General features: G+C 42.3%; 2 protein-coding genes and 1 long non-coding RNA gene across 13 annotated transcripts in view; 2 read left to right on the top strand and 1 right to left on the bottom strand.

Moving 5' to 3' along the window:
- TSPAN9 (tetraspanin 9) overlaps positions 1-26095 on the bottom strand; it is a 163236-nt gene that overhangs the window by 37521 nt on the left and 99620 nt on the right. The window lies entirely within an intron of this gene.
- The window catches only part of LOC149919754 (uncharacterized), a 31314-nt gene continuing 9070 nt past the window's right edge, over positions 3852-26095 (top strand). Inside the window, exon 1 of the long non-coding RNA XR_016470116.1 lies at positions 3852-4698. This is a non-coding gene — a long non-coding RNA (uncharacterized LOC149919754). The remainder of the gene's footprint in view (positions 4699-26095) is intronic.
- On the top strand, positions 11812-12960 carry LOC149919755 (uncharacterized; the record flags this gene model as incomplete). Its single annotated transcript, XM_090134354.1, has 1 exon — positions 11812-12960. A coding segment is annotated over one exon (1050 nt), but the record flags the coding sequence as incomplete, so codon positions are not given.

Consider the following 26095-nt stretch of genomic DNA (forward strand, 5'->3'; position numbering starts at 1 on the left):
TCCTTTCCCCTTAATCCCATTCAAGAAGAAAATTCAAGAAGAAAATTCAATTTTCAGTACACTGGTCATACAGTGATAGCACAGTTCAGACAGGCTAACTCTAGAAGTAAGCACATGGGTGTTACCAATGTCCTAGATTCAGAAGAGGCAGCTGAAAACCTAGAATGACTCTAGATATGACTTAGGAGGATTGTTCTATCTTGTGTGTGGAATTAGTGGCTCAGGCAAACACACCAGTTCAGAAGTCTGTTGATTCTGAACCTGCTGCTGAAAAATGCTTAAGAAGAATAACTTGATGAACCTTTTTTTTATGTGGTGCTTCTCTCAGTCAAAAAACTTTTGAGCTATTTCCCAAAGCCATTTTAGATTTCTCCATTCATTCTCAGCGCAGTACTGTGCACATACTAAACTACTTGCCAGTGGATATACAACCAAGTTTAAAACGAACCACCAGAGTCTTCTGTAATCTCTGCAAAAAGGTACTAACTAAAAATAACCCCTAAGAATTCAGAATGAACAGCTGATACTATATAAAACACTGAAGGAACATGGAGGTCAGAAAATAAGCAAGGCTAGTGCGCATAAATGAAATGTTCTGGGATCATTTATTTATGCATCAGTTGCTTTGTGATTAACAAGAATTGGAATTGTCCAAGTATATTTATGAGGAGGCAGCTCAAGATTAACTTCAGCTAAATTAATCACTTCTTTGTGACAAGAAAGCTGTACAGGGTGATTTCTTTGCCAGAGCAAAAAATTTCAAAGGCTATTTCCTCTATAAATTCCAGAGAAGTCTCTAGGGCATGATGGCTTCTTAGTTCATCATCTAACATTTCTTGTGAGAATTAAAAAAAAAAAATTGAAAAAGCTTAAATATTCCCTTGATAAAAGTGGTAATGACTCCCACTTATGGTGATGCAGTCATTCACTGACTTTAGAAAGGCTAAAAAAACTTGAGGAATAATCTTTTTAGGAAAAGAATATTGTCCATAATAAATACAGACTGTAAAAATCACTTTCCAAACAGATTTAGGTTAAGATTCCAGATTAAGTTAAGCCTTAGCTAACCTAATCCAGAGATCAGATGGGTTTTGTGCAGAGAGAAGCTGACTGAATTTCACTTTAGGAACACACTACATTCAAATCCATTACTCTAAAACTTATTTTGGAACTAGACTTTTTTATCTTGTTCTCATTGCAATATATGCATATACATGAAAAAAAGCTGTCATGTGCATTTGAAAGGTCTAGGCCCAGAGAACAAGTTATACAGAAGACAGAGACTTCAAAATATTTCATTCATATCTATAATTATTTATCATAAAGAATGAGACAGTGACCCACTGTCTCCTGTGTAGCAATGAATTAGAGGTAGAACATTTAGCTGTGACTATAATGGGAAAATAACATAGTAAAAGAAGTCTGAACATAAACTGTTTTCTTAAACAGCAAGTATAAAATTCTGGCTTCAGTGAAATCAATATCATAACTTCTGCTGACTTCAGCAGGGTCACAGAAAGGAGAGGAGGCCAGATTTCCTCATTAGCTTCATACTAAAATTTTCATACTGCAAAAACATACAACAAAGAACTCAAAAAATCAGAGATGAAGGAGATGATAATAAGGACAGGGACCCTAGCTTGTAACTGACAGGTAAGAGCTAACAGCAGGATTCAAAGAATCCTATTGTCCCCCTTCTGAACACAAAGCTAGGTCCCTGGCATAGTCAGCCCCAGATGACTCTGCTAGGTCACCAACCAGCCTGAGATTTAAATGACTGCCTATCTGCTGGACACAGACTGAGTTCAGAAACTGCTTGAGAAAAAGCTGCAGATTGGCCATTACTATTACTGAAGATTTCAACTCTGAACACAGGAATAAACCTTCACAAGTTGAAAATACTAGGCCAGCTCACAGAAACAAAACATTACCTGAAGGTTTAAATATTCATTTTGTAGTGCTAGCAGTGCAGACAGCAGAAGCAAGTGTTTAGATCTCAGTTTCTCTGATTAGCTTACCAATTCCCAAAAAAATGAAAGTGAATATTGAAAAAGTTCATTTAATTACTCAAAGATTCAACTGAGTAACTGCCTTTCTGAGTTACTCTAATGCAAGCAAGCATTTGTGACACTAGCAACATTTTTTTCTAACTTGGATCATTCTGCACATCTCAGATGATGAAATACAGCCTGGTGAATTACTAAGAACGTATATGAAATTCCAGTCTAATTTTAACGCATCCCAAGATCTTGATCTTATTTCTACTTAGTGTATTCCTGACATACACCAAAAAGTTACATATTATCATATTTTTAGTCCAACAACTTAAAGCTGCACAAAATAAAAACAGCTAAAAACAAGCATTTCAAATACATAGTCAAAAGAGTGAAGAACTGTTGATCTACATAACAGACTTACAGTAACATAAGTGCTTGGCACTTAGAATTTCAAGACTTCTGAAGTATGAAGCATTGCCAAATGGTAGTTCATGTTTTAAGTGCACTGTCAGATAGCTATGCTCTGGATAAATATGAAAGAAAATCAATGTATTCCCAGAACATAGTTCTGCAACAAGAATGTGAAAAGAATGACCTTCGTACTGTCTAGCTGACAATTAGAGAAGGGGACCAGATATTTCACTTCAAAAGGGTAGCTGAAAGGACAGAAATGCCTGTCTGATCTGAATTTGTTCCTTTAAGAGCTTGCAGTATAATTAGAAGTTACTGTAAGTAATGTAGAAACACAAGGACTTTTAAAGAGGGCTCCACTCATATCAATAAGATCAGGATTCCCAGTGACCGTATTTTGTTGGTGGGGATGTAAGTTAGCTGGTTTTGAAGGTGCAGCATACTTCTCTCCCTGTGTTTGTTTTACTTTGTTTAGTAATGGGAAAGAAAATAACTCAGGAAGACTTCACTTAGGTGAAGTAATGCCTCCTATTTTATTACGTTGCCTCCAAATGTCAGAGCCAATGGTGGTATGGCAGTAGAGGTTGAAACCTCCTGTCAGCATTCAAGAGTCTGCAGGAAAAAAAAGCAGAATGGCTTCATAAATGCAACATGGCTTTCCATATTGCTATCCATGTTATAGGCTGATGCAGGCCTCTTTTCTAAGATGCACTTCATTTCTTGAAATACTGGGCATTCAGAAGTCCTGTTGAAGTCATAAGAAACTGAAGGTAAACCAGCACCATGGTAAATCAGGTCTGAAATATTAGTAAATATATGACCAACAGAATACAGTGACTCTCAAGACCTAGATTCTGTCTTCAACATGAATGGCCTGTTGAAAGGCCTTCAAGGAGTGTTTTCATTGCCTGTGACTCAGTTTCTCCATTAATAAAATGGACCTAAAGCGCATTTATCTATCATGAGAAACACTCTTAAATCTTCTGATTAAAACCATTACAAAAATCAGTCATGCACATCTTCTAATTATGTGTTTGCACAAGGATCTAACTAGGACTCAAAGGTTCTATATGAGTATAATGACAGTAATCATCTGGAAGAAATTTAATCAGGATCATCATTGCTAATTGAACATCAAAACCATGATGTAAAGGCAAACCCCAACAATTAGAACAATCAGAAATCTGGAAGTTCCTGTGTGTCAGAGCGTTAAAAGTGAAATGACTCTTTACAGACTTGGTCCTCTTACAGTAGCAAAGTTCTTCAAGGTGGTCTGTCATCCTCTCCAAAACTGCTTTTCAAAGGAATTGGGCTGACTCCTTTCCAGTTTTTTTTCATAAATCAATGTATTATGATAGAGAAAAAAGAAAAAAAGAAAACCACATGTTCATTACTAAATAACCTGGACTGGATTTGAAACTGTGTCCTGCTATATGGTGTTTTGTTTCTCAGTCAGGCAAGCAGTTTCCTTTAGCCTGTGTCTCAGATGTAAAAAAAACACCACATTGTAGTGGTATTCCTAGTAATAGTATTGTTTTTCTTGAATATGACCTCATGTAAGAGATTATTCTTTTACATCATTGTCTCAAAACTTGCTGAGGACACAGATGAACAAGTTCAGGCAAGTCCTGGGCAGGGGTTGAGAAATCCTTTGTCTGGAGAACTTTGATGGACAAGTCCTGGGCAAGGGTTGTGAAATCCTTTGTCTGAGGGACACAGATGGACAAGGCCAGGGGCAACGAGAGAGATAAGCTGCAGCTTAATGGCCGTGAAGTGGTCTTTTGTGTGGGCTTATCTCGAGGAAGATGGCCATCTCAGGGAGTACTCACATGACTCTCGCTCAAGCACCAGGGATGTCACGTTGGCAGGAAAAGAAGAAGGATAAAATGGGGACCTACAATCATGAGGGGAGGTTTTCTGGCAACAGATTCCTCATGAAGAAGGAGAGGTTTCTGCCATGAAGAAGCCTCACAACCTGCCTCTCCCTCCCAGACTCGTTCTGCAGTCTCTCCCTCCTGGACTTGCTCCGTGCTCTACCACGATGCTGAAGAAGAACAAAGGTGTCTGCCATCAGATTCCTCACTACGGAATGCCTGCATGCTGACGGACTCTCCTGGGCCTGCTACCCGAGTCCTGCTGCTTCCTCCTGGACTGGCTCTGCGACTTCTTCCTGCTGCCTGCTTGCTGCCCAAGGCCGGCCACGCTGCTGCTCTCCTCCCCCCTCCCCCCCGCTGCTTCTGCCTCGGACCTTCGAAACGACGTGCAACGGGACCGCTGCTGAATCCTGGTGGTGACTATCTCCACTTTACGGCATTCTTGCTTCTTTCCTATCTTTTCTATCGCCCTCCTTCCCTTCCCCGTCTCCCTAATTAGGATCTATAATAAACTGGTTGGACTAACATATGAACCATTGTTTCTTAATCTCACACCGGGTATACAGATAGTAAAAGAACCTCATCTCCCTCCTATAAATTGGAGCGAGACATTTATTTTGGCGTAGTCGGGCAGGATACCCGCTGTGAGAGTGTTGTCCTTCCAGATATAGCTTGAAACTTTTCTGTGTGCACCTCCTGGAATTGCAAGGAGCAATATTTTTGAAAATTTAGACGTGGGTCCTTCTCCAGGAAGATCGCTCCGTATTTCGAATCTTTGCTGTTTATGTGTGTACCTCTCGGGGACGTATTTTGACTATTTGCATATTGCTTAATATGTGTGTGCCTCCTCGGGAAGATCTCTCTGTAGTTATCTTGTAATTGAACTACGAAATTTGAACCTTTTTGTGTTTGCGCCTCTTCAGGAAGTGAGGAAGTGATATTTTGTGACTTAAACGTGTGTGCCTCTCCAAGAAGTTTTTATTTGCTTTACTGAAACCTAGAAAGTGTTGCTTTAGCTTCTTCGTATTTTTGTGCTCCTCCCAAAGAAAGGGAGGAGTGGTTTGAGTTGTGTGCACTTCCTGGAGTTGCAAGGAGTGAATGGTAACTTAGTTTATTTCTAAAAATGTTCTGGAGATAGCATCTAAGCAAGGCATATACTGTAATGGACTACTTGTACATGCATAATCAGAGCAGATTAAAGGGAAACACAAGAAGCATATAGATACTTTTAAATATCTAAATATTACCAAAAGCTGCAATATAGCTCCTTACTACTGGTCTGCATTCGCTTTACTGAATGAAAAGCCCTTAGAATACTTCACTGAAGATGCTGCACTCTAGGACACAGCCAGCAAGTGTCCTTTTTCCCTCTCTTCTTTCTCCCCTTTGTCCACACAGGCATACGTATACAGAATGAGTGAGCCACATACTTTCCAAAAACCCCACCACCACCAAAATCTCTTTTTGCATCTGTTTTGCATACACACAAGAAATGTGTGTACATTTTACTAAAAAGTGAGATTATATTTACTATTTCAGTAGATTAACAGGGATAATAGGAGATTGCCATTAAAAAAGTCAATGAAAATCTTAGCTGAAGAGAAGGACCGTGAATATTTCAAAGACTAAACATTATTTCCTTTTAACATTTACTTAATTACTTAATTACAAATGACAGCTGAAGTGTTCCCTTTCCTAACAGCCCCACGTTTCCTCCTTATCCAAAGAGAAAGTCAGAAAGTTTCAGCTTCATACAAGATGACCAGGTACAGAAAGCACTATCAGATTAATCAGTCTTACTATGACAAAAGCCAATATCAAGCCACTACTTTTTCAAGAAAAAAAAATAATCCTACTTTACAGTTTGTTTTTATACAATAAGGAATAGAAGATAACAGCTATTATTATTATTATTATTTAGATTTCATTAGCTTCTCTAAATTCTGGCAGGTAAATCTGCTTTTGCTATATTCTAGTCGGCTTAAAGGTAAACTATTTGATGGAATTGATGCCAATTAGTTTTTAAGAACCTGAAGAACTGCATGCTCCAGTTCAAAAATCATGCAAGAATTCAGGATTTTTTTTCCTTAATGTCATCCTTTTTTTTAACCTTAGTGTCATTCTTCCTTTAATGAAAGGATTAATTGCTTATTCTTCTGGGAAGCTACCATCTTTACAATCCAAGAACATTTAGAAGTGTTTTCAATATCTATATCTAGAGCTCACTTGATATTTTGACAATATGAGCTGTTTCTTATATGTTTTGGTTAAGCTAGTCGCAACACTAAGGATAAAAGAACTTTACCCTCAAAGGATGTATTGCAATTTTTATAGTTTGAAGGCCTCAAGTACCCCACCCAGGTTAGCATCTGTGCTTAAAGTTAGCTTTGATATGATACAGTTCCATGGTCTTGAATGAAACTATCATGAAAAGACTTGGGTAAAAATAAAACAAAACAAACCTGCTAGAACCCTCTACCCCTTCTATTTGCATTTAATAATTGCATTTAAGTTCAGACTCTTGACCATTGCCCTTGCCTGAATTACACAGCAGCCTGTCTGGCCATATACCTCACAAATGTGAACCCCGACCTGACCTGCCTTTCTGGCTTGACCTTGGACCTACCTCATAATTACAGATGTGTTTGGTGGTCACTTGACTGCTGGCTGAATCTGCCTATCATTACCAGGCCCTTTTTACTCTCCCTGTTCAGCATTGCCACACTGTATCCCCTGTATCCAGAATACTTTGCTGCCACATTCAGCTTCGAACTTACCTCCCATTGTGAAACAACTTATTCTTACTGCTCCCTGACGAGCTTAAGTCCCACAAAACAGTCCAAAGAGAGAAAAAGGCTCCAAATAACTTACAGTAAGCTCTGGGAGCTTGAGTTCTATCCATTCCTGAAATTGGGAATAGATATTAAATGTACTTTAATGCTCTTTAATATCTTCATCAGTGACATCAAAAGTGGAATCAAGTGCAAGTTTGTAGACGGCACCAAGCTATGTGGTGTGGTCAACGTGTCCGAGGGGCAGATGCCATGAATAGAGACCTTCACTAGGCAGGCTAGTGAAACCCGGAGAACCTCATGAGGTTCAACAAATCCAAGCACAAGATCTTGCATCAGGGTTGAGGCAACCCACACTACCAGTACAAGCTGGGGGATGAAAGGATTGAGAGCAGCCTTGCTGAAAAAGGATGTGGGGATACTGGTGAATGGTAGGGTGAACATGAGCCAGCAATGTGCCCTCACAGCCCAAATCGCCAACCACCTCCACTGCATCAAAGGAAGCATGGTCACCAGGTTAAGAGATGTGATCCTACCCCACTGTTCTGCGCAGGTGAGACCTCACCTGCATTACTGCATCCAGATGTGGAGTCCTCAGTACAGGAGAGACACTAACCTGTTAGAGCTCATCCAGAAGAGGGCTACAGAATGATCCAAGGGATGGAACACCTCCCTCATGATGACAGGCTGAAAGAGATGAGGCTGTTCAGCCTGGAGAAGGCTCTGAGGTAGATCTGAGAGCAGCCTTTCAGTATTTTAAGGGGGGACTATAAGAAGGAAGGGGACAGACTCCTTAGCAGGATCTGCTGTGATGGGACACAGGGAAATGCTTTCAAAGTAGAAGAGGGGAGATTTAGATTGGATGTAAGGCAGAAGTTTTTTACAGTATGAGGGGTAAGGCACTGAAACAGGATCCTTGATACAGTGGTGGATGCGTCTTCCATGGAGACATTCAAGATCAGGCTAGAACAGGCTCTCAGCAACCTGATATAGCTGCAGATGCCCTTGTTCTTTGCAGGGGAGTTGGAGTATTTGACCTTCAAGGGTCTTTTGCATCCTAAAGGATTCTATGAGTCTGTTATATTTTTGAAGGCTATAACCATTAGTAGTAACTTCCTTCGCAGTCCTGTGTAGCTAGTAACATTCAGGTCTGAATGAAGTGACAACATAAGAACCTAATATACCTAGAGAAACATATGAATAAGTCCTTTTTTTCTTTCCTAGTTAATAATGAAAAGGTGACACAAAAATGTCAAAAGAACTGAAAAGCAATAAAGAAAAATGTCACTGAGATTGTTGTCTGCTCTTCTGGAGAAGAAGGAAAGAGATCCTCAGAAAAACTATATTAAGTATTATATTTCATTGTACTTCAGTAGTAAAAATGAGCCATGCTTTCTCAAAAAAGTATTCAAATTATATTTATTGCCTCATGTTGTACTAAGATTGTTCTTAATTGATGTTTTAAAATATACATAAAAGACTATTTTGTAATTACAAGAAGACATCATGAGTCAACTGTATGATATCCATGAAACACTGCTTCATAGGTGGTAGAATTCTACCCCAAATATCAACTTTTTCCTCCTTATAGAATAGCAGTGTTCTAATATGAGAATACATTGGTCATTAGCAAATTCTTCCTGTCTTAGATTCTATGCCAATGAAGCTGCACTACTGCTACTTGTAACAAAGTAATAGAAACGGGTTTAATCTAGATAGCTCCTAAGAACAATTGCTAGTGCTAAGAAACCAAGAGCCTTGACCTTATTAATACTACCAACGCAAGACTTAACATTATAAATGAATGAAATACAGTAAAATTATCCCATAGAAGATGTGCAGTTCCAGGTAGGATCAGAAACTACCATGACATGAAGTGATGCCATACATATATAGCAATATGAAGACAAGGGGTAAAGTGTCAATCGTATTTCTTATTCCAAGTTCAGTACCAAAACTTCTAGGATGCTACTGCAGAACTGCCACACAAGATCAAAAGTCCTCATCACTCCAGCAGCCTGCCTTTGACAAGTGGACGAAACTAGATGCATTCAAAGAGAGCCCAAAAAAGGTTAGGCACCCCTAAGAAAGTTCTGTCAAGTGACTGCTTAGAGACAAAGATTAGATTATGTCACAAACCAACTGAAACTTTCTTTTCACTGATATTTGATCAGTGCATATGCCTTATCAAACAGAAGCTCAAATTGTTTTTGCATCTCTGGTGTTGATATCATCTTAAAACAGCAAATTCCAGAGCAAAAGTGTGCACCACAAGAGCAACATTTTGAAAACTTTTAGAGCTGCAAGTGCTTTGCATATTTACTTGCCACATGCTGTGAAATAAGATTGGCTTCTCTCTAAAGTTTCATTATTTGCACTCTGTTACAGTGTTATTAATTCAACTCATTTCACTTAATTACTTAACTAATCCCTGAGAAAAACAGTAGCAGTCTTCTTAGGCTTGTCATACTTGCTGCAGCTCTTTGAAGCAAAGAGCAAAGCACTTTCTCCTTCAGTGCCAAAAGTATTTTCAAAATCAAGAAGTATCACTCCTTTGTCTAGGAAATGTGATTTGCCCAGGTGAACCTGATGAGGTTCAACATGGCAAAGTGCAGAGTTTTGCACTTAGGCCGGAGGAATCCCAGGCATCCATGCAGACTGGAAGGAGCGGTCCTTGAGAGCAGCCCTGTGGAGAGGGATCTGGGGGTCTTGATAGATGAAAAACTTAACATGAGCCAGCAGTGTGCTCTTGCAGCTCGGAAGGCAAATGGTATCCTGGTCTCCATCAAAAGAGGGGTGGCCAGCAGGGACAGGGAGGTGATTGTCCCCCTCTACTCTGCTCTTGTGAGGCCCCATCTGGAATACTGCGTCCAGGTGTGGAGCCCCCAGTACAAAAAAGACAGGGAACTGTTGGAGAGGGTCCAGAGGAGGGCCAAAAGATGATCAGGGGACTGGAGCACCTCCCCTATGAGGACAGGCTGAAGGAGCTGGGCTTGTTCAGCCTGGAGAAAAGAAGGCTGCGGGGTGACCTCATTGTAGCCTTTCAGTACCTAAAGGGAGCCTACAAACAGGAAGGGAATCAACTCTTTGAAAGGGTTGATAACTGCAGGACAAGGGGAAATGGTTTTAAGTTGAGGCAGGGGAGATTTAGGTTGGACGTCAGGGGGAAATTCTTTACAGAGAGAGTGGCGAGGTACTGGAACAGGCTGCCCAGAGAGGTTGTGGATGCCCCGTCCCTGGAGGTGTTCAAGGCCAGATTGGATGGGGCCCTGGGCAGCCTGGTCTAGCATTAGGTGGGAAGGTTGGTGGCCCTGCATGTAGCAGGGGGGTTGGAGATTCATGATCCTTGAGGTCCCTTCCAACCCTGGCAATTCTGTGATTCTGTGATTTTTATCCCTTCAGTCAAGTTCAAGCATTAAGACAGCACAGCACAAAGATGAACACATCACATCACTGTGACGCATTCTCAGTCCAAAATGTGCAATTACAACTGTAAAGGCACATGCCTCTGCAATTTACTACTCCAAAAGCATCAAAGATAATACTTTTGTTTTAAGCATAGACATTTGATCATTGCCAATTTTTAAAGGCCAGCAGCTTAGAAAACAAAACTGAAAAGGCAGTCATTAGGCTAATCCATGTAAAAATAGTTCACAGACAGTACTCTGCTCTTTTCCTGCAGAAAATCTGTTTGGCTTCATTTGCTGACATACTCTACTGCTGATTCTCACTGAAACTACAGAGAACTTTTTCAAATAATTGGATAGTTTTTTACAAAGCTCATGTGATCACTTCACTGCTGAAACTATGTATCAAAGAAGGCAGCCGCTAGCCTGAGAGCACAGTACAGCATCTATTTTCACATAGTGTGTAACTTGGTAGAATTCTGTTCTATATTAAGTGGATGACATAAACTAGAGCAAAGAACCATGGAAGCTGAGTCTCCCTGTCTCCCCCCTGCCTTTCCCTCTCCTGCCTCCCAGCTTGTCCCCTGCTTCCACTGCACAGCAGCCCGAGGTAAAATGCCAGCAGAAGCTATGCTTGTGAGTAGCTATGTGGAATAAGCATGTTCTCTCATGTCTTTTTTTGTCTTTTTTTCCAATAAGGAGAGGTTACCCAGTTAATAACTGAAACTGAATGTGCATAAATTAAGTTCCCTGAAACCACGGAGAGGCTAAAGTAAGAAATAAGCCTCTGAAGCAATACATAATTCTAAGTCCCATACTCAAGAAAACTCATCTCTGTAAGAATTCTAACTGTCTGAGCTACAAAATTTAAAAAGACTAGAACAAATATGTTTCTCAATCCTAAACCGGCATAAAACAGAGATGAATAAAAAATCTGAGAAATTATAGTGAAAAAAAGAACAATGCAAAGCTCTTCAAGGGAGCAATGTACATTCATTCAACCTCAAATGACAAGTATGTTCTTTTTTTCTAAGAAAAATTTTTTGCTTTCTTGATTATATATTTTAAAAATTAAGTCATTTCACTATAAAGTAGGTTTAAAATTAGAATACTGCCAAGAAGCTTAGACTTAACATTCAAATTAGTAATTAAACTGACAGATTGAAGGAGAAAACAGAAATGTATTGAAGTAAAATTCAATAAAGACAGAAGGGAAGTGATTCACAGTTGTTATTCTTTTCCAATGCTCAAAGACAAAACTGGGTTAACTAGCTTGGCAGCTGTTCCACATGGACAGATTGGTCTGACTAGACAGCACAATGAATACTGACTCATTGTGACTGTGGCGACCCAGACAGAGGGCCTGCCAAGAAATGTAGCAGTTCAGGTCTCTGGCTGTAGGGAGTGCCTGAGCCTGCTGCTGCCAGGGGAGAATGGGAAGGATGCCACTTGTGCAAGGTGCGAGCAGGTGGACGAGCTTCTCAGCCTGGTGGTGGAGCTTAGGGAGGAGGTAGGGAGATTAAGAGCCATCAGAGAGTGCGAGCGGGAGATAGACTGGTGGTGTGACTCTCTGCGTGAAAGACAGAGAGATTGCACCCCCCAAACAGCAGTGGACCCTCTCCCTTGCCACGATCGAAATGAGAGAGCTAATTTGAGGGCAGAGGAGGAATGGCATCAGGTCCCAGCTCGGCGATGCGGGCGACCCCCATCCCGACCTACCTCGGTTCCCCAGGTGCCTCTATGTAATAGGTTTGAAGCCCTGAAACTGGAGGGTGCGGTGGTTGAGGGTGAAGTGGGAGAACTGCCTCCAAGTGTTCCCAAGAAGAGGCATCCAGCTCCACGCTTAATGACTGCCTCCTCCAGAAAAGAAAGGAGGGTAATAGTCATAGGAGACTCCCTTCTAGAAGGAACAGAAGGCCCAATATGTCGGCCTGCCCCCACCCGCAGGGAAGTGTGCTGCCTCCCTGGGGCCCGAGTCAGGGATATTTCCAGGAAACTTCCTAGTTTGATTCGCAACTCCGATTATTATCCCTTATTGATAGTCCAGGCTGGCAGTGATGAGGTCACTGACGGAAGCCTGAGAACTATGAAAAATGACTTCAGGAGACTGGGGAGGTTAGTTGAAGGAACAGGTGTACAGGTAGTATTTGCCTGTATTCCTACAGTGGCAGGGAAGGACGCTGAGACGACCAGAAGAACACACCTTATAAACACATGGCTGAAAGGATGGTGCAAAAGTAAGAATTTTGGGTTCTTTGATCATGGGGCGGTCTACTCGGCTCCTGGCCTGGGGTCTGCTGATGGGTCTCACCTGTCTCGAAGGGGGAAACGGATCCTTGCCCAAGAGCTGGCAGGACTTGTAGAGAGGGCTTTAAACTAGATATGAAGGGGGTAGGGGATAAAACCAGGCCTGCTAGAGATGAGCCTGGGGGAGCGGCAATGGGATTAGGGATGAGGCGAGGGGCTCGGCTGAAGTGCATCTACACCAATGCACGCAGCATGGGCAACAAACAAGAAGAGTTGGAAGCCATGGTGCGGCAGGCAAATTATGACCTAGTCGCCATTACGGAAACATGGTGGGACTGCTCCCATGACTGGAGTGCTGCAATGGATGGCTACAAGCTCTTCAGGAAGGATAGGCAAGAAAGAAGGGGTGGTGGTGTGGCTCTGTATGTTAGGGAGTGTTTTGATGTTACTGAGCTTGTGGCTGGGGATGATAAGGTTGAATCCCTATGGGTAAAGATCAGGGGAAGGGCTGACAAGGCAGATGTATTGGTGGGTGTCTGCTATAGACCGCCGAACCAGGATGAGGAGACAGATGAGGTGTTCTATGAGCAGCTGGCAGAAGCTGCGAGGTCGCCAGCCCTTGTCCTCATGGGGGACTTCAACTTCCCTGACATATGCTGGGAATTCAACGCAGCGCAGAAGAAGCAGTCTAGGAGGTTTCTGGAGTGTATAGAGGATAACTTTCTGATGCAGCTGGTGAGAGAGCCTACGAGAGGAGCTGCCCCGCTAGACCTGCTGTTCACAAACAGAGAAGGTCTGGTGGAAGATGTGGAGGTTGGGGGCTGTCTTGGACAGAGTGACCATGAGATGGTAGAGTTCTCGATTCTTGGTGGAGCCAGGAGGAAGAACAGCAAAACTGTTACCTTGGACTTCCGGAGGGCGGACTTTGAACTGTTTAGAAGACTAGTAGGGGGAGTCCCCTGGGATTCAGTCTTAGAGGGTAAAGGGGTCCAAGACAACTGGTTGCTCTTCAAGAAGGTAGTCTTACAGGCGCAGGAGCGGGCTGTCCCCCTGAGCTGCAAAATGAGCCGGCGGGGAAGGAGACCGGCGTGGATGAATAAGCAACTATTCTTGAAGCTCCGGGAGAAAAAGAGAATCTACCTCCTGTGGAAGAAGGGACGGGCAACTCAGAAAGAATACAGAGAAGTTGTTAAGATATGCAGGGAGAAAATCAGAAAGGCGAAAGCCCAGCTCGAGCTCGACCTGGCCACTGGAATAAAAAGAAACAAGAAATCCTTTTACAAATATATCAACAGTAAGAGGAGGACTAAGAAGAATCTCCATTCTTTACTGGATGAAGCCGGGAATGTGACTACTGAGGATAAAGAAAAGGCAGAGGTCCTGAATGCCTTCTTTACGTCTGTCTTTAAAGGTCAGACCAGTTATCCTCAGGATATTCCACTTTTCGACCAGGTGGTCTCGGCTGGAGACCAGACTAAACCACCCATGATTCAGAAGGAAACGGTCAGAGACCTTCTACTCCAACTGGACTGTCACAAGTCCATGGGGCCGGATGAGATTCACCCGAGAGTGCTGAGGGAACTGGCGGAGGTGATAGCCGAGCCGCTTTCCATCATCTATCAGCGCTCCTTGTTGACTGGTGAGGTACCAGAAGACTGGAGGCTTGCCAATGTGACTCCCATCTACAAGAAGGGCTGTAAGGAGGACCCGGGGAACTACAGGCCTGTTAGCCTGACCTCGGTGCCAGGGAAGGTTATGGAGCAGATTGTCTTGAGGGAGATCACGCGGCAAGTGCGGGACAACTGGAGCATCAGGTCTAGCCAGCATGGGTTCACGAAGGGTAGGTCCTGCTTGACCAACCTGATCTCCTTCTATGATCTAGTGACCCGCCTGGTGGATGAGGGAAAGGCTGTTGATGTAGTCTACCTAGACTTCAGCAAGGCCTTTGACACTGTCTCCCACAGTATTCTCCTGCAGAAGCTGGCAGCCCATGGCTTGGACAGGTACACTCTTGGCTGGGTAAGGAACTGGCTGGAGGGTCGAGCCCAGAGAGTGGTGGTCAATGGAGCTAAATCCAGCTGGCGACCGGTCACGAGTGGTGTTCCCCAGGGGTCGGTGCTGGGGCCTGTCCTTTTCAATATTTTTATTGATGACCTGGATGAGGGCATTGAGTGCACCCTCAGTAAGTTTGCAGATGACACCAAGTTGGCTGGAAGTGTCGATCTGCCTGGGGGTAGCGAGGCCCTACAGAGAGATCTGGACAGGCTGGAGAGCTGGGCTGAAGCCAATGGGATGAGGTTTAATAAGACCAAATGCCGGGTCCTACACTTTGGCCACAGCAACCCCAAGCAACGCTACAGGCTTGGGGTGGAATGGCTTGAAGACTGTGTAGAGGAAATGGACCTGGGGGTGTTGGTTGACGCTCGGCTAAACATGAGCCAGCAGTGTGCCCGGGTGGCCAAGAAGGCCAATGGCATTCTGGCTTGTATCAGAAGCAGTGTGACCAGCAGGAGTAGGGAAGTAATTGTTCCCCTGTACTCAGCTCTGGTGAGGCCGCACCTTGAGTATTGTGTCCAGTTCTGGGCCCCTCACTGCAAGAAAGACATTGAGGCCCTGGAGCGTGTTCAAAGAAGGGCAACAAAGCTGGTGAGGGGTCTGGAGCACAGGCCTTATGAGGAGCGGCTGAGGGAGCTGGGATTGTTCAGTCTGGAGAAGAGGAGGCTCAGGGGAGACCTTATTGCTCTCTATAACTACCTGAAGGGAGGTTGTAGCGAGCTGGGGGTCGGCCTCTTCTCTCGTGTAACTGGTGATAGGACTAGAGGGAATGGTTTCAAGCTTCGCCAGGGAAGATTCAGGCTGGATATTAGGAAATACTACTTCTCTGAAAGGGTGGTCAGGCACTGGAATGGGCTGCCCAGGGAGGTGGTGGAGTCACCGACCCTGGAGGTGTTCAAAGAACGTTTGGATGTTGTGTTGAGGGATATGGTTTAATGAGAACCATTGGTGACAGGTGGATGGTTGGACTGGATGATCTTATAGGTCTTTTCCAACCTTAGTGATTCTGTGATTCTGTGACAGCACAATGAATACTGACTCTGGATATCAAGATCATAACCTCCCCCAGATGGAAAGTGGCACACAGCACAGCAATCTCAGCTGATGCCATACACACTGAGAGTTTATTAATTACTTTAACAAAAACAAAACCATTAGAGAGGATTGTCTGCTTAAGACAAATGCATGGCTAGTGTTTTTTCACTCTCTCTTCATTCACCAAAAGGTAGACAAAATTGGAGTTGCAGGCTGGCAGCTTTGCTACCCAAATGCTGTGCCTGAAAACATCAGCCAATACTTTTGACCTTAAAAATTCCTAGAAAGGAAATCAATGGCAGCAGCACAGATAAACTTACACTTAGTTACTGTAGGTGTTTATATTGCTTTTTCTCTGACCTTCCCCAGCTACTTCTAAATTAGTCATACTCACATTTTGATGTTTTAACTTTTTTAACAAAATGTGAGAAAAGCTGTGGAATTAAAAACTCATTTTTAAAAATTTCTATTTCCTAAGGCAACTCTTGTTCTTTAAATTAAGCTAACTGTATGTTAGTGATAAGTAATGCCAGTTCATGTAGGTTTACAATAAGAGATCAAATTTAGAAAGGATAGATAACATGCACAGCTGACAGGTCTATTCAGAACATGGAAGTCTTACTAAAAAGTGAAAAAGAAAACCTCATTTATCCACTAGCCAATATAAACAGAATTAGCAAGCTAGTCTGATCTGGGGCAGAAAAATTACATTTAGGACACATTTTCTATTATAGAAGTGATAAAAATGGCAACAGTAGCAATTTCAATCACAGAACTGGTAAACAGTATGTGTTGAAAAACTCCAGAGAGAGATATCACATTTGGTGATCTGAGGGCAAGGAATTCCATCATTCCATAAAACAGAGAGAGGAACTGAAGATAATTAGTTAAAAATAAAGCCTGAATGCTGAGCACACTTCAAAGTGGAGTTGGGAGGACAGGACAGGTAGTACAAAGCAGATTTCACCCTTTTTATAAACACCCTGTACGAGTCATTCTTCTTAACTTTGTCATACAGTTGTCTTTCCCTTCCCAAAGTCCATTTACAATGGACAGCACTGACATTTTACCAGACTTGTGGCTGCACTGTCACCTGTGAAAAGCTACAGGCTGACTCTGAAATTTCAGCTCCTTTTCTTTATCATCTGTTGGAACAAGGCCACCTGCATGACTGCCCCACTTAACAGTCACAGTTGGGACCACAGTTCCAGGAAGAGCTGGAAAACACCCTACTGAAGCACTTCATCTGAAGTTTCCTGTTCAGTTTATATGCCACCTAACAATCAGAGTCTACACTGCATCCCATGCCCACAGCTCATCCCCAAGGAGCACATACACAAGCTAAGAAAGTGCATGAGTCTCCTGAAGACCTTTTTTCTTACAGGAAGGAAGACAAATACAGAAATCTCCATCCCCCTGAATAAGAAATCAAGCAAGGAGGTAGAAAACCAGCATGGCTGAGCAAGGATTTGCAGCTCAAACAAAGGGAAAAGAAAGAAAAATATAAGAAGTGGAAGCAAGGATGGGTGGCATGGGAAGAATATAAGGATGTCATCTAGATATGCAGAGATGGGATCAGAAAAGCCAAAGGTGAATATTGAACTGAATTCGGAAAGGGATGTGAAAAGTAACGAGAAGGGATTCTTTAGGTATATTGGTCAGAAGAGATACTCAAAAGAGAATGTAACCCTACTGATAAAGGGAAAAATGTCTTCATCAGACACAGAGAAGGCTGAGGTACTCAGTGAGTTCTTTGCCTTGGTCTTCATTGGCAATAAGTTTTCCCACATGTATCACATCCTCAATCACTATGCAGTGGTCAGGGGAACAAAATTTCCCCTATTGTAAAATAAGAGAAAGTCCAAGACCACCTCATGAGACTGCATGTGTACAAGCCTATGGCGCTGGATGGCGTACATCCCAGGGTCCTGAAGAAAAAAAATGATGTGGTCATCATTTTGGCAATGCTTGGCAACCACATCAATTCTGAGAAGTCCTGAGAAGTCCCTCATGACTAGATGAAGGGAAACATCAACCCAATTTCTAAGAAAGAGAGAAAAGAAGATGCAAGGAAATACAGGCCAATGAGCTTCAAGTCTCTGCCTGGAAAGATCATGGGCAGATGCTCCTGGAAGCTATGTTCAGGCACATGCAAAATGAGGAGGTAATCCAAGAAAGCCATCACAGCCTCACCAAGGACAGATCATAGCTTACCAATCTGATGATCTTCTACAATGGAATGACAAAGAAAAAGCAACTAATGTCATCTACCTGGACTTGTGCAAGGTTTTTGACATGGTCTCATACCACATTCTTATCTCTAAGTTGGAGAGATATGGATATTAAGGGAGAACTGTTCAGCAAATAAATAATTGGTTGCGTGGTCACAGTCAGTGGACTGTGGTCAATGGTTCTATGTCCAGGTGGAGGCTGGTGATGAGTGGTGTCCACCAGGGGTCCATCTTTGGACCACTACTCTTCAACATTTTTATTAATAACCCAGACAGTGGGACTGAGTCTACCCTCAGCAAGGGTGCTGATGACAGTAAGCTGAGCGATGCAGCTGACACAAAAGAAGGAAGGGATGCCAGCCAGAGGGACCTGAACAGGCTTGAGAAGTGGGCCCCTTTCATGAATGAATTTTGTGAGGTTCAAGAAGGCAAGTGCAAGGCCCCTTTACTGCCATCTGTTGTATGGCAATAAAACTTAATGGAATATTGGTGGCAAGATTTAAACTTCATAACCCCAACATTAATCTCTATTGTAGCAACCCAGCATAATAAAACATGAGGCTTTTGGAGTAGCCCTCATATGCAATACAGTTAATGTAACAAGCAACAGAACTTACTGGTATATACACTTTTTTTTATTAAAACATAAAAAAGAGTGAGCAACAATAACATAAAACTAGTGGGATATTTGATGCTGTTTTTGTGAAACTAATGCATCAATGTCTAGTTCAAAGAAAGTGCTTGAAATTCTTAGTGAGTTCTTGAGATGTTAATCAAAGATTTTTTTTTACTATTCCTGTCCTTCACTCTTGACAATAGTGGTTCAGAAAGGTACAGACTGCTAAAAAGCAACTACACAAATAAGGCCTGTAGATCATCTCTGTGGCCCTCTATAACAGCTCGCTGTCTTTCTTGCACTGGGGTGGGGCCCCCTGTACCCTGTCCCCCCGGGGACCTGGACACAGTACTCCAGATGGGGCCTCACGAGGGCAGAGTAGAAGTCTTGTTGAACTTCATTCCACTGGCCTCAGTCCAGTGATCCAGCCCACCCAGATCCCTCTGTAGGGCCTTCCTACCCTCAAGCAGATCCCTCCAAAGATTCCCCCGAACTTGGTGTCATCTGCAAATTTACTGAGGGTGCACTCAATGCCCTCATCCAGGTCATCAGTAAAGATATTAAACAGGGCAGGACACAATACCAATCCATGGGGAACACCACTTGTCACCAGTCACCAGCTGGATTTCGTGGTCATCATTTACCACCACTCTCTGGGCCTGGCCATCCAGCCAGTTCTTTACCCAACAAAGGGTGTACCCGTCCAAGCCATGAAGCTGCCAGCTTCTCCAGAAGAATACTGCGGGACACAGTTTCAGAGGCTTTGCTGAAGTTTAGGTAGGCTACATCAACAGCCTTTCCCTCATCCACCTGGTGAATCACTCAATTGCAGAAGGAGATCATGTTGGTCAAGCTGGACCTGCATTTCGTGAACCCATGCTGGCTGGGCCTGATCCCCCAGTTGTCTCACACATGCCATGTGATACCACTCAAGATGATCTGCTCTATAATCTTTCCTGGCACCACGGCTGATGGGCCTGCAGATCCCCAGATCCTCCTTACAACCCTTCTTGTAGATGGGAGTCATGCTGGCAAGCCTCCAATCCTCTAGGAACTTTCTGGTTGACTAGGTATCATGGTTTTATGATTTTTGTTATCGGTATTCCACATCATAACATTATGTAGTGCACTGGGAGTTAGAGAGTTAATGCTGCAGTTCCATGGACTGTTGACATTTTCAATTACCTGGTTCTCAGAAGAGAAGAACTACATACCCCAGAGGACCTTGCATGGTTTTGCTTCCATTTTCTGTTCAGAGGGAAATATAAAACTGGTCAGAGATCACGAGATGGCTCTCTCTCTTTTCCCTTTCTGCTCGTCTTGGCAGACATCTTGCCTTTAGCATTAGAGTAAGGCCTTCAGTTTTTGGATATTCTCTCTCTCTCATTTTATTTGATTTATTAGCCTCAATTCTAATAATATTGCATTATATTGTGTTATTTTGCATTCCAATATCTTATTTAGTAAATTAACTTTCCCCCTCAGATTGTTGTCAACATTTTGGTTTTGGGCCCATCTCCCTATCCTTTCCCTTTTTCCCTTTCCTGTGGCATGGGTCAGTGGGACCCCCTGCCCCATTAGTCACAGAACTGGGCTGAACCAGACCCTAAACCGCTGACACCAGGAATGCTGTTAGATGATGGAAAGCAGCTAGGCAATCACGTCTGTCGCTCTCTCAGCACTCTCACGTGGATCTCATCTGGCCCCATGGACTTGTGGCAGTCCAGGTGGAGTAGTAGGTCACTGTTTCTGCCTGCATTGTGGGGGGTTTATTCTGCTCCCCATCCCAGACTGGGATGTCAGAAGGCATTGAGAACCTCAGCCTTTTCCTCCTCCTCAGTGGTCATGTTCCCCTCCACATCCAGTAAAGGATGGAGATTCTCCTTAGTCCTCCTCTTACAACAAGATCATGAGGCCAAAGACTTGGCTACTGCTAGATTCATTGATTTGACAGTTTAAACATGCTGACTACTTTCATTTCAGCCACTCTCTTTTGACAATCAAGGAAAGGAGGAGAAATTGCTGGGTTGTGACTGAGGTGAGCTACAAAATACTGATATCTCTCAGCTCTACTACAAGACTCCAGACTCCTTTGCCATTTTGTCAGTGGTTTCTCTCTTTCAGTTGCTGAGGTCTGTGTCTTTTTCAGTGAACCTGAAATCACAGAATGGCTTAGGTTGGAAGGGACCTTAAAGATGAGCTTCCAAACATCTGCTGAGGTCAAGGATGCCACCCAATAGATCAGGTTGCCCAGGGCCCTATCCAACCTGGCCTTCCTACAGGAACAGGGCCTCCAGAATTTCTCTGGGCAACTTGTTCCAGTGCCAATGTCTGTGCAATAACATTGATGGTTATGTTCACCCCTCACTCCTGAGCCCAGCTATATATTTCATCTCTTCCTTGATGGCCTGAGGTGTCATGGGTTCAACAATCTCTAAATGATTTACTCTTAGCTTGCAAATCCTGATCTTCCTGAGTCACTCCAGTTCTAGCAGTTTGATCTCCCTGCTGGTTGTTCTGATGTTCTTCAGTGGCTGCCTTTGACTTAAGTTTGTATTCAAGTTCCAGCTTATGCAGCAATAAATATCTTCTCATGAATATGGTTCACACATTTGGGGAAGAAACTATGAGAGTTGCTCTGAAAGTAATGCCTCTTATTTTACTATGTTGGCCCATGACATCAGAGGTGGTATGGCAGTAAAGATTGAACTTTCCCACCAATGTTCAGTTACATTTCGTTGTCATGTGACAGATGGCAGCAAAGGGGCAGACTGAAAAGATGGCATCTGACATGGAAATGCATACAAAGCAAAGGTGTGGAATTGAATTCTCCCATGTGACAATAATGGTACCCAATGACATTCATTGATGCTTGCTGAATGCTTATGGAGACCAGAGAATGGATGCTGTGAGGTGGTGGATGGTGAGTTTCAGCACTGGCAAGAGAGCCAGAAATTCACTTCTGCTGGCACAGACTTTTTATGAACATGACATGCAGGCTCTTGTCCATCCAGAGCAAAAATGACAAGCTAATGGTGGTGAAAAATAGAGTTGAAAAATAGTGTTACTGTTCTCCAGGGTTCACTTTTTTTATCAGTGACCTGGATATATGAATTGACTGCACATTAAATCTGGGAACAATAATAAATAGGTAGAAATTGCTGCTTCCCTTGAGGATAAAGAGGCTCTATAGACAGATCTTGATAGACCAGAGTGCTGGGGAGTCATCAACTGTATGATATTTAACAAGAGCAAAAGTCAGAATCTGCACCTGAAACAGTACAGATGTACAGAGATAGCGGACAAGTGGACTGAATGCAGTCCTAAGAGATCTACGGGTTTTGGTTGATGGCAAGGTGAAGGCTCTGGTGGACAAGCAGGCCAACTGTATCCATCCTGTGATGCATCAGGCAAAGCATTGCTAGCAGGTTGAAGGAAGTGAACGTCCTTGCTCTTCTCTACATTAATGTGACCCCACCTTGAGCACTGTGTGCAGTTTTGGGCATATTTTAAAGTTATAAAAATACTGGAGTGTGTCCAAAGGAGGGAAACAAGGACAGTGAAAGAACTGTAAGGGTAAGACTTACAAGGGGCGGCTGAGGTCACTTGGTTTGCTCAGATTAGAGAAGACTGAGAGGTGACCTCATTTCTGTCTACAACTTTCTATGACAGAGAATGGAGAGGGACATGCTGATCTTTTCTCTCTGGGGATAGGTTAGAAGTGTATGCACAATGCTCACAGACTTGTCATTTACCTCTTAGGTTGCCCTGCATGGAGTCAGGAACTAGATTTGATGATACTCATGGTTCCTTTCCAAATCAAGATATTCTATGATTTTATAGTTTTAACAAGCACATATAACATACCAAGTGAATGTCACAGTTAAAGAATAAGAGCAATACTGACAGGGCTGATCTGAGATGCAAAACCTGCTTTCTTGTAAACTTTAAAAACCAACTTAATAAATTCCATGCCTAGAAAGATAAAGTGCCAATGGGTTTAGATTTTTTTTTAAATAACCCTATTCTTTCAATTTTACAGTCCTGTTTGACTGGCAAATGTCACCAGAGAATGCAATTTAATATAGGCATAACTGTCACAAGACATGCTAAATTGCTCCATGGACTGTCTTCTATAAATAACTGACACGACCTTGCAAAATTAAGGCTGCACGTAGAAGTCTCAGCTATGCAGCTAATAGCTTGTTGCAGTGAGCTTTCATTCTATATGGCACACAAGCTTTCTTCACAGCAGTAATTTTTCTTCTCCAAAAATCCTAAGACATCAGATGTTTTGATGTTGTATTCGCAATAATCTCCAATGTTAAAAATGGTTGTAATTTTAGAACATGGTGCAATTCCACTGAACTTTTAATTTTAAACTACAGACTTCTTTGTATAGAGTATATAGTTGATATAATTGGGGAGCAAAACCAATACAAATCTACCATTCAGGAGCTTTTTCAAAATTCTTGTCTTGAATTACCAATTTTCATTAACTTAAAATCTCTAGAGTTTGACCCCTACAATTCTGTGATTCGGCAAAACTCCTATGCGTATGCCAGATCCATCTACTTCCTTATAATCAATGGAAAAGATTTAGATTTAAATAAGTATAGGGATAAGGCATGTTCAAATGAAACAAAAAGCTTGTATGCCTGAAATCACTAGGAATAAACTTAATGATCACATTCAAAATCCCCCACCACAAACAGCTGCCAGGAATGACACTATTAAGCAAAAATATTTATAGCTTGGTTTTGATGAGCTTTTTACCTTTTTGGGACTATAGAATACAGGTTTCATGTCTTGCTGTGTTCCTAGCATGAAGAAACTATCAGGAAGCTGACTGATATAACTTGATTATTGAAAATTATCTAAATCTAAATCATAACCCTGTAAACCCAAAATTAAATGGTTTATGACAGTTGTCACTACTTGTCTGTCATGCACCAGAGAGTGTCATGCCATGCTACAACATCAGCTGAGAACAAGGATCTTTTTTGTGTAAGCTGTTGTCTAGGTAAGTGCTTACATGTTTCCATGACAACTTTTGTACATGTTACTTATTCCTCTTATTGATACCTGGCAGGAGATCACACGTGAAACTCCACTGGCAACACTCCTTTAGTCTTTCCTATCAGGAAACATGACACAAGAAACATACTCTCAAGGACTTAGTCTACCTTAAGCCTTGCCAGGTAAATTTTACATTACAGTTTAGAAGTAATCTCTGTTCACCCAGCACCTTCCCCTGCCTCTACGGATTTGTTAATTACCATTACTTATTATTATTCTTCACCTGCAGAAGATCCATAAGTATCTTCATAAAAAAGGAGACAGAATGTTCTCACTGCTTGTACCCGACACTTTCTCAAACATGCAAACAAAAAGCCCTCTGATAAGAAATACCTTTGTTAAAAATATACAATCACTTTATCAATTCACTGTTGAGAATTATAAAAATCAAACTGTACTTACTTACTTTGCTCATTACAGAAGAGTATGCGTTCTCCATTATACTAAGAAATTTGCCGTTAGTAACCAATCTGCCAGTCCTGAGGACAGTTTGAGAATATGTGGGTATACCAAATATAAATGACCATACTTGCCCATTTCAAAAATGTTCAAAAGTTTCAAAGTTTCAAAAATGGCTAACAGGAGAAATATGGGGCTAAACAGTAAAGTTATCACAGAATACAAAACACAACCATGTTAGAAGTCTCACCATAACTGAATGTTCTACACTTTCAAGCAAATTAGGCAACAGATACCTGGGGACAGGCATCTGAAGAGCAGATTAAGCAGCATTTCCATTCAAAACAAAATGATGTCGCAAGATGGTTAATGAGACAGTTGTCTGAGGTTTTCCATCACTCCTTCCACAGTAACAATCTAACAACTTATACTGTAAAAATATGTTCTAATTAGCTGGGTAAACATTATAATTTAGCTGTATTGCTTGTTTGTCCCAAGAAGTGCTAACATCTTTAAATTACAGGCATAATGCAACTACTCTTCACTAATTTTAAAAACAGTCTGAGCTCAATAACATCTCCAATTTGTAAGCAAAACAGCAACAGTATAAATCAAACAGATAAAAGTCACTATTTGAGCCAAACATGAGCAAATTAGCAGTGAATAAATCTGAAGATCTTTGGATTTCTGTATGTTACAACTGTGGACTTTAGTATCCATTGTGCTTCATGTCACTCACATGGAAGGATAGGATGGCTGCTGAATGGGACATGCATAGTTAGATGAGGTTGCTAAGAGCCCCATCCAGCCTGATGTTGAATGTCTCCATGGATGGGACATCCACCCCATCTCTAGGTAACCTGTGCCATGGCTTTACCACCCTCACTGTAAAATACTTTTTCCTTGTATCCAATCTAAATGCTCTCTCATTTCCCCTTATTCCATCACAACAGGCCTTGCAAGAGTCTGACCCCTTCCTTCTTATAGCCCACTTTAGATACTGGAAGGCTGCTCTCAGGTCTACCTGGAGCTTTCTCTTTGCCCAGTTGACCAGCCCCAGACTGTTTTTGCAGGGAGGTGTTCCATCCCTAGGATCGTTTTTGTGGCCTTCCTCAGGGTGCACTGCAACAGCTTCACAGCCCTCTTATTCAGAGGACTTAACCTCTCGACACAGTACTCCAGGTGAGGCCTTGTCAGTGCAGAGTAGAGGGGCAGGATCACCTCCTTCAACTTGCTGGCCACACTGTTTTTGAAGCAGCCCAAGATACAGTTGGTTGTTTGGGCTGTGAGGGCATACTCCTGGCTCATGTCCACCTTGCCACCCACCAGCACCCCTCAAGCCATTTTTGGCAGGTACTCAACTCTTTCATCCACAGCTTGTACTGGTAGAAGAGTTTGTCTCCACCCAGGTGAAAGATCTTGCACTTGGATTTGTTGCATCTCATGGGGTTTACCTAGGCCCACTGCCCAAGTCAGTCTAGGTCTCTCTGGATAGTGTCCCATCCCCCAGGGATGTCAACTGCACCCTACATCTTGGGGTTTCAAGACTGCAAAAAAAAAAAATCAATTTACATTTGGAAGACCATTTTCAGTTGATATAAATACATGACCTGCAAATTTTCAAATGGAATGTACAGAGCTGCAATCATATATTCAACTAAAAAATCTGATTATGTCTCTTTACTGGACTTTCAAAATCCTTGTTGTAGCAGAGAAAAATATCATTTGCTTCACAATCACACTGTATTTCATTAATGATATTGTATGTTTTGCAAATACTACTCCAAAAGTAATGCCTCTTGTTCTGCTGGCCCATAACGTCAAAGGTCTTGCCTTTTGAAGTTGTCAACGGTCCCAGAATTGCAAGTCAAGACTCATCATCTCTGAAAAAGTTTCTTATGACTATCATTTAAATACCAGACTAAGAAGTTGCTGGTGATGCATTCTAACCA

The sequence above is a fragment of the Phasianus colchicus genome, chromosome 1, assembly GCF_987193195.1.
Source record: "Phasianus colchicus chromosome 1, bPhaCol1.hap1.1, whole genome shotgun sequence".
Lineage (NCBI taxonomy): Eukaryota > Metazoa > Chordata > Aves > Galliformes > Phasianidae > Phasianus > Phasianus colchicus.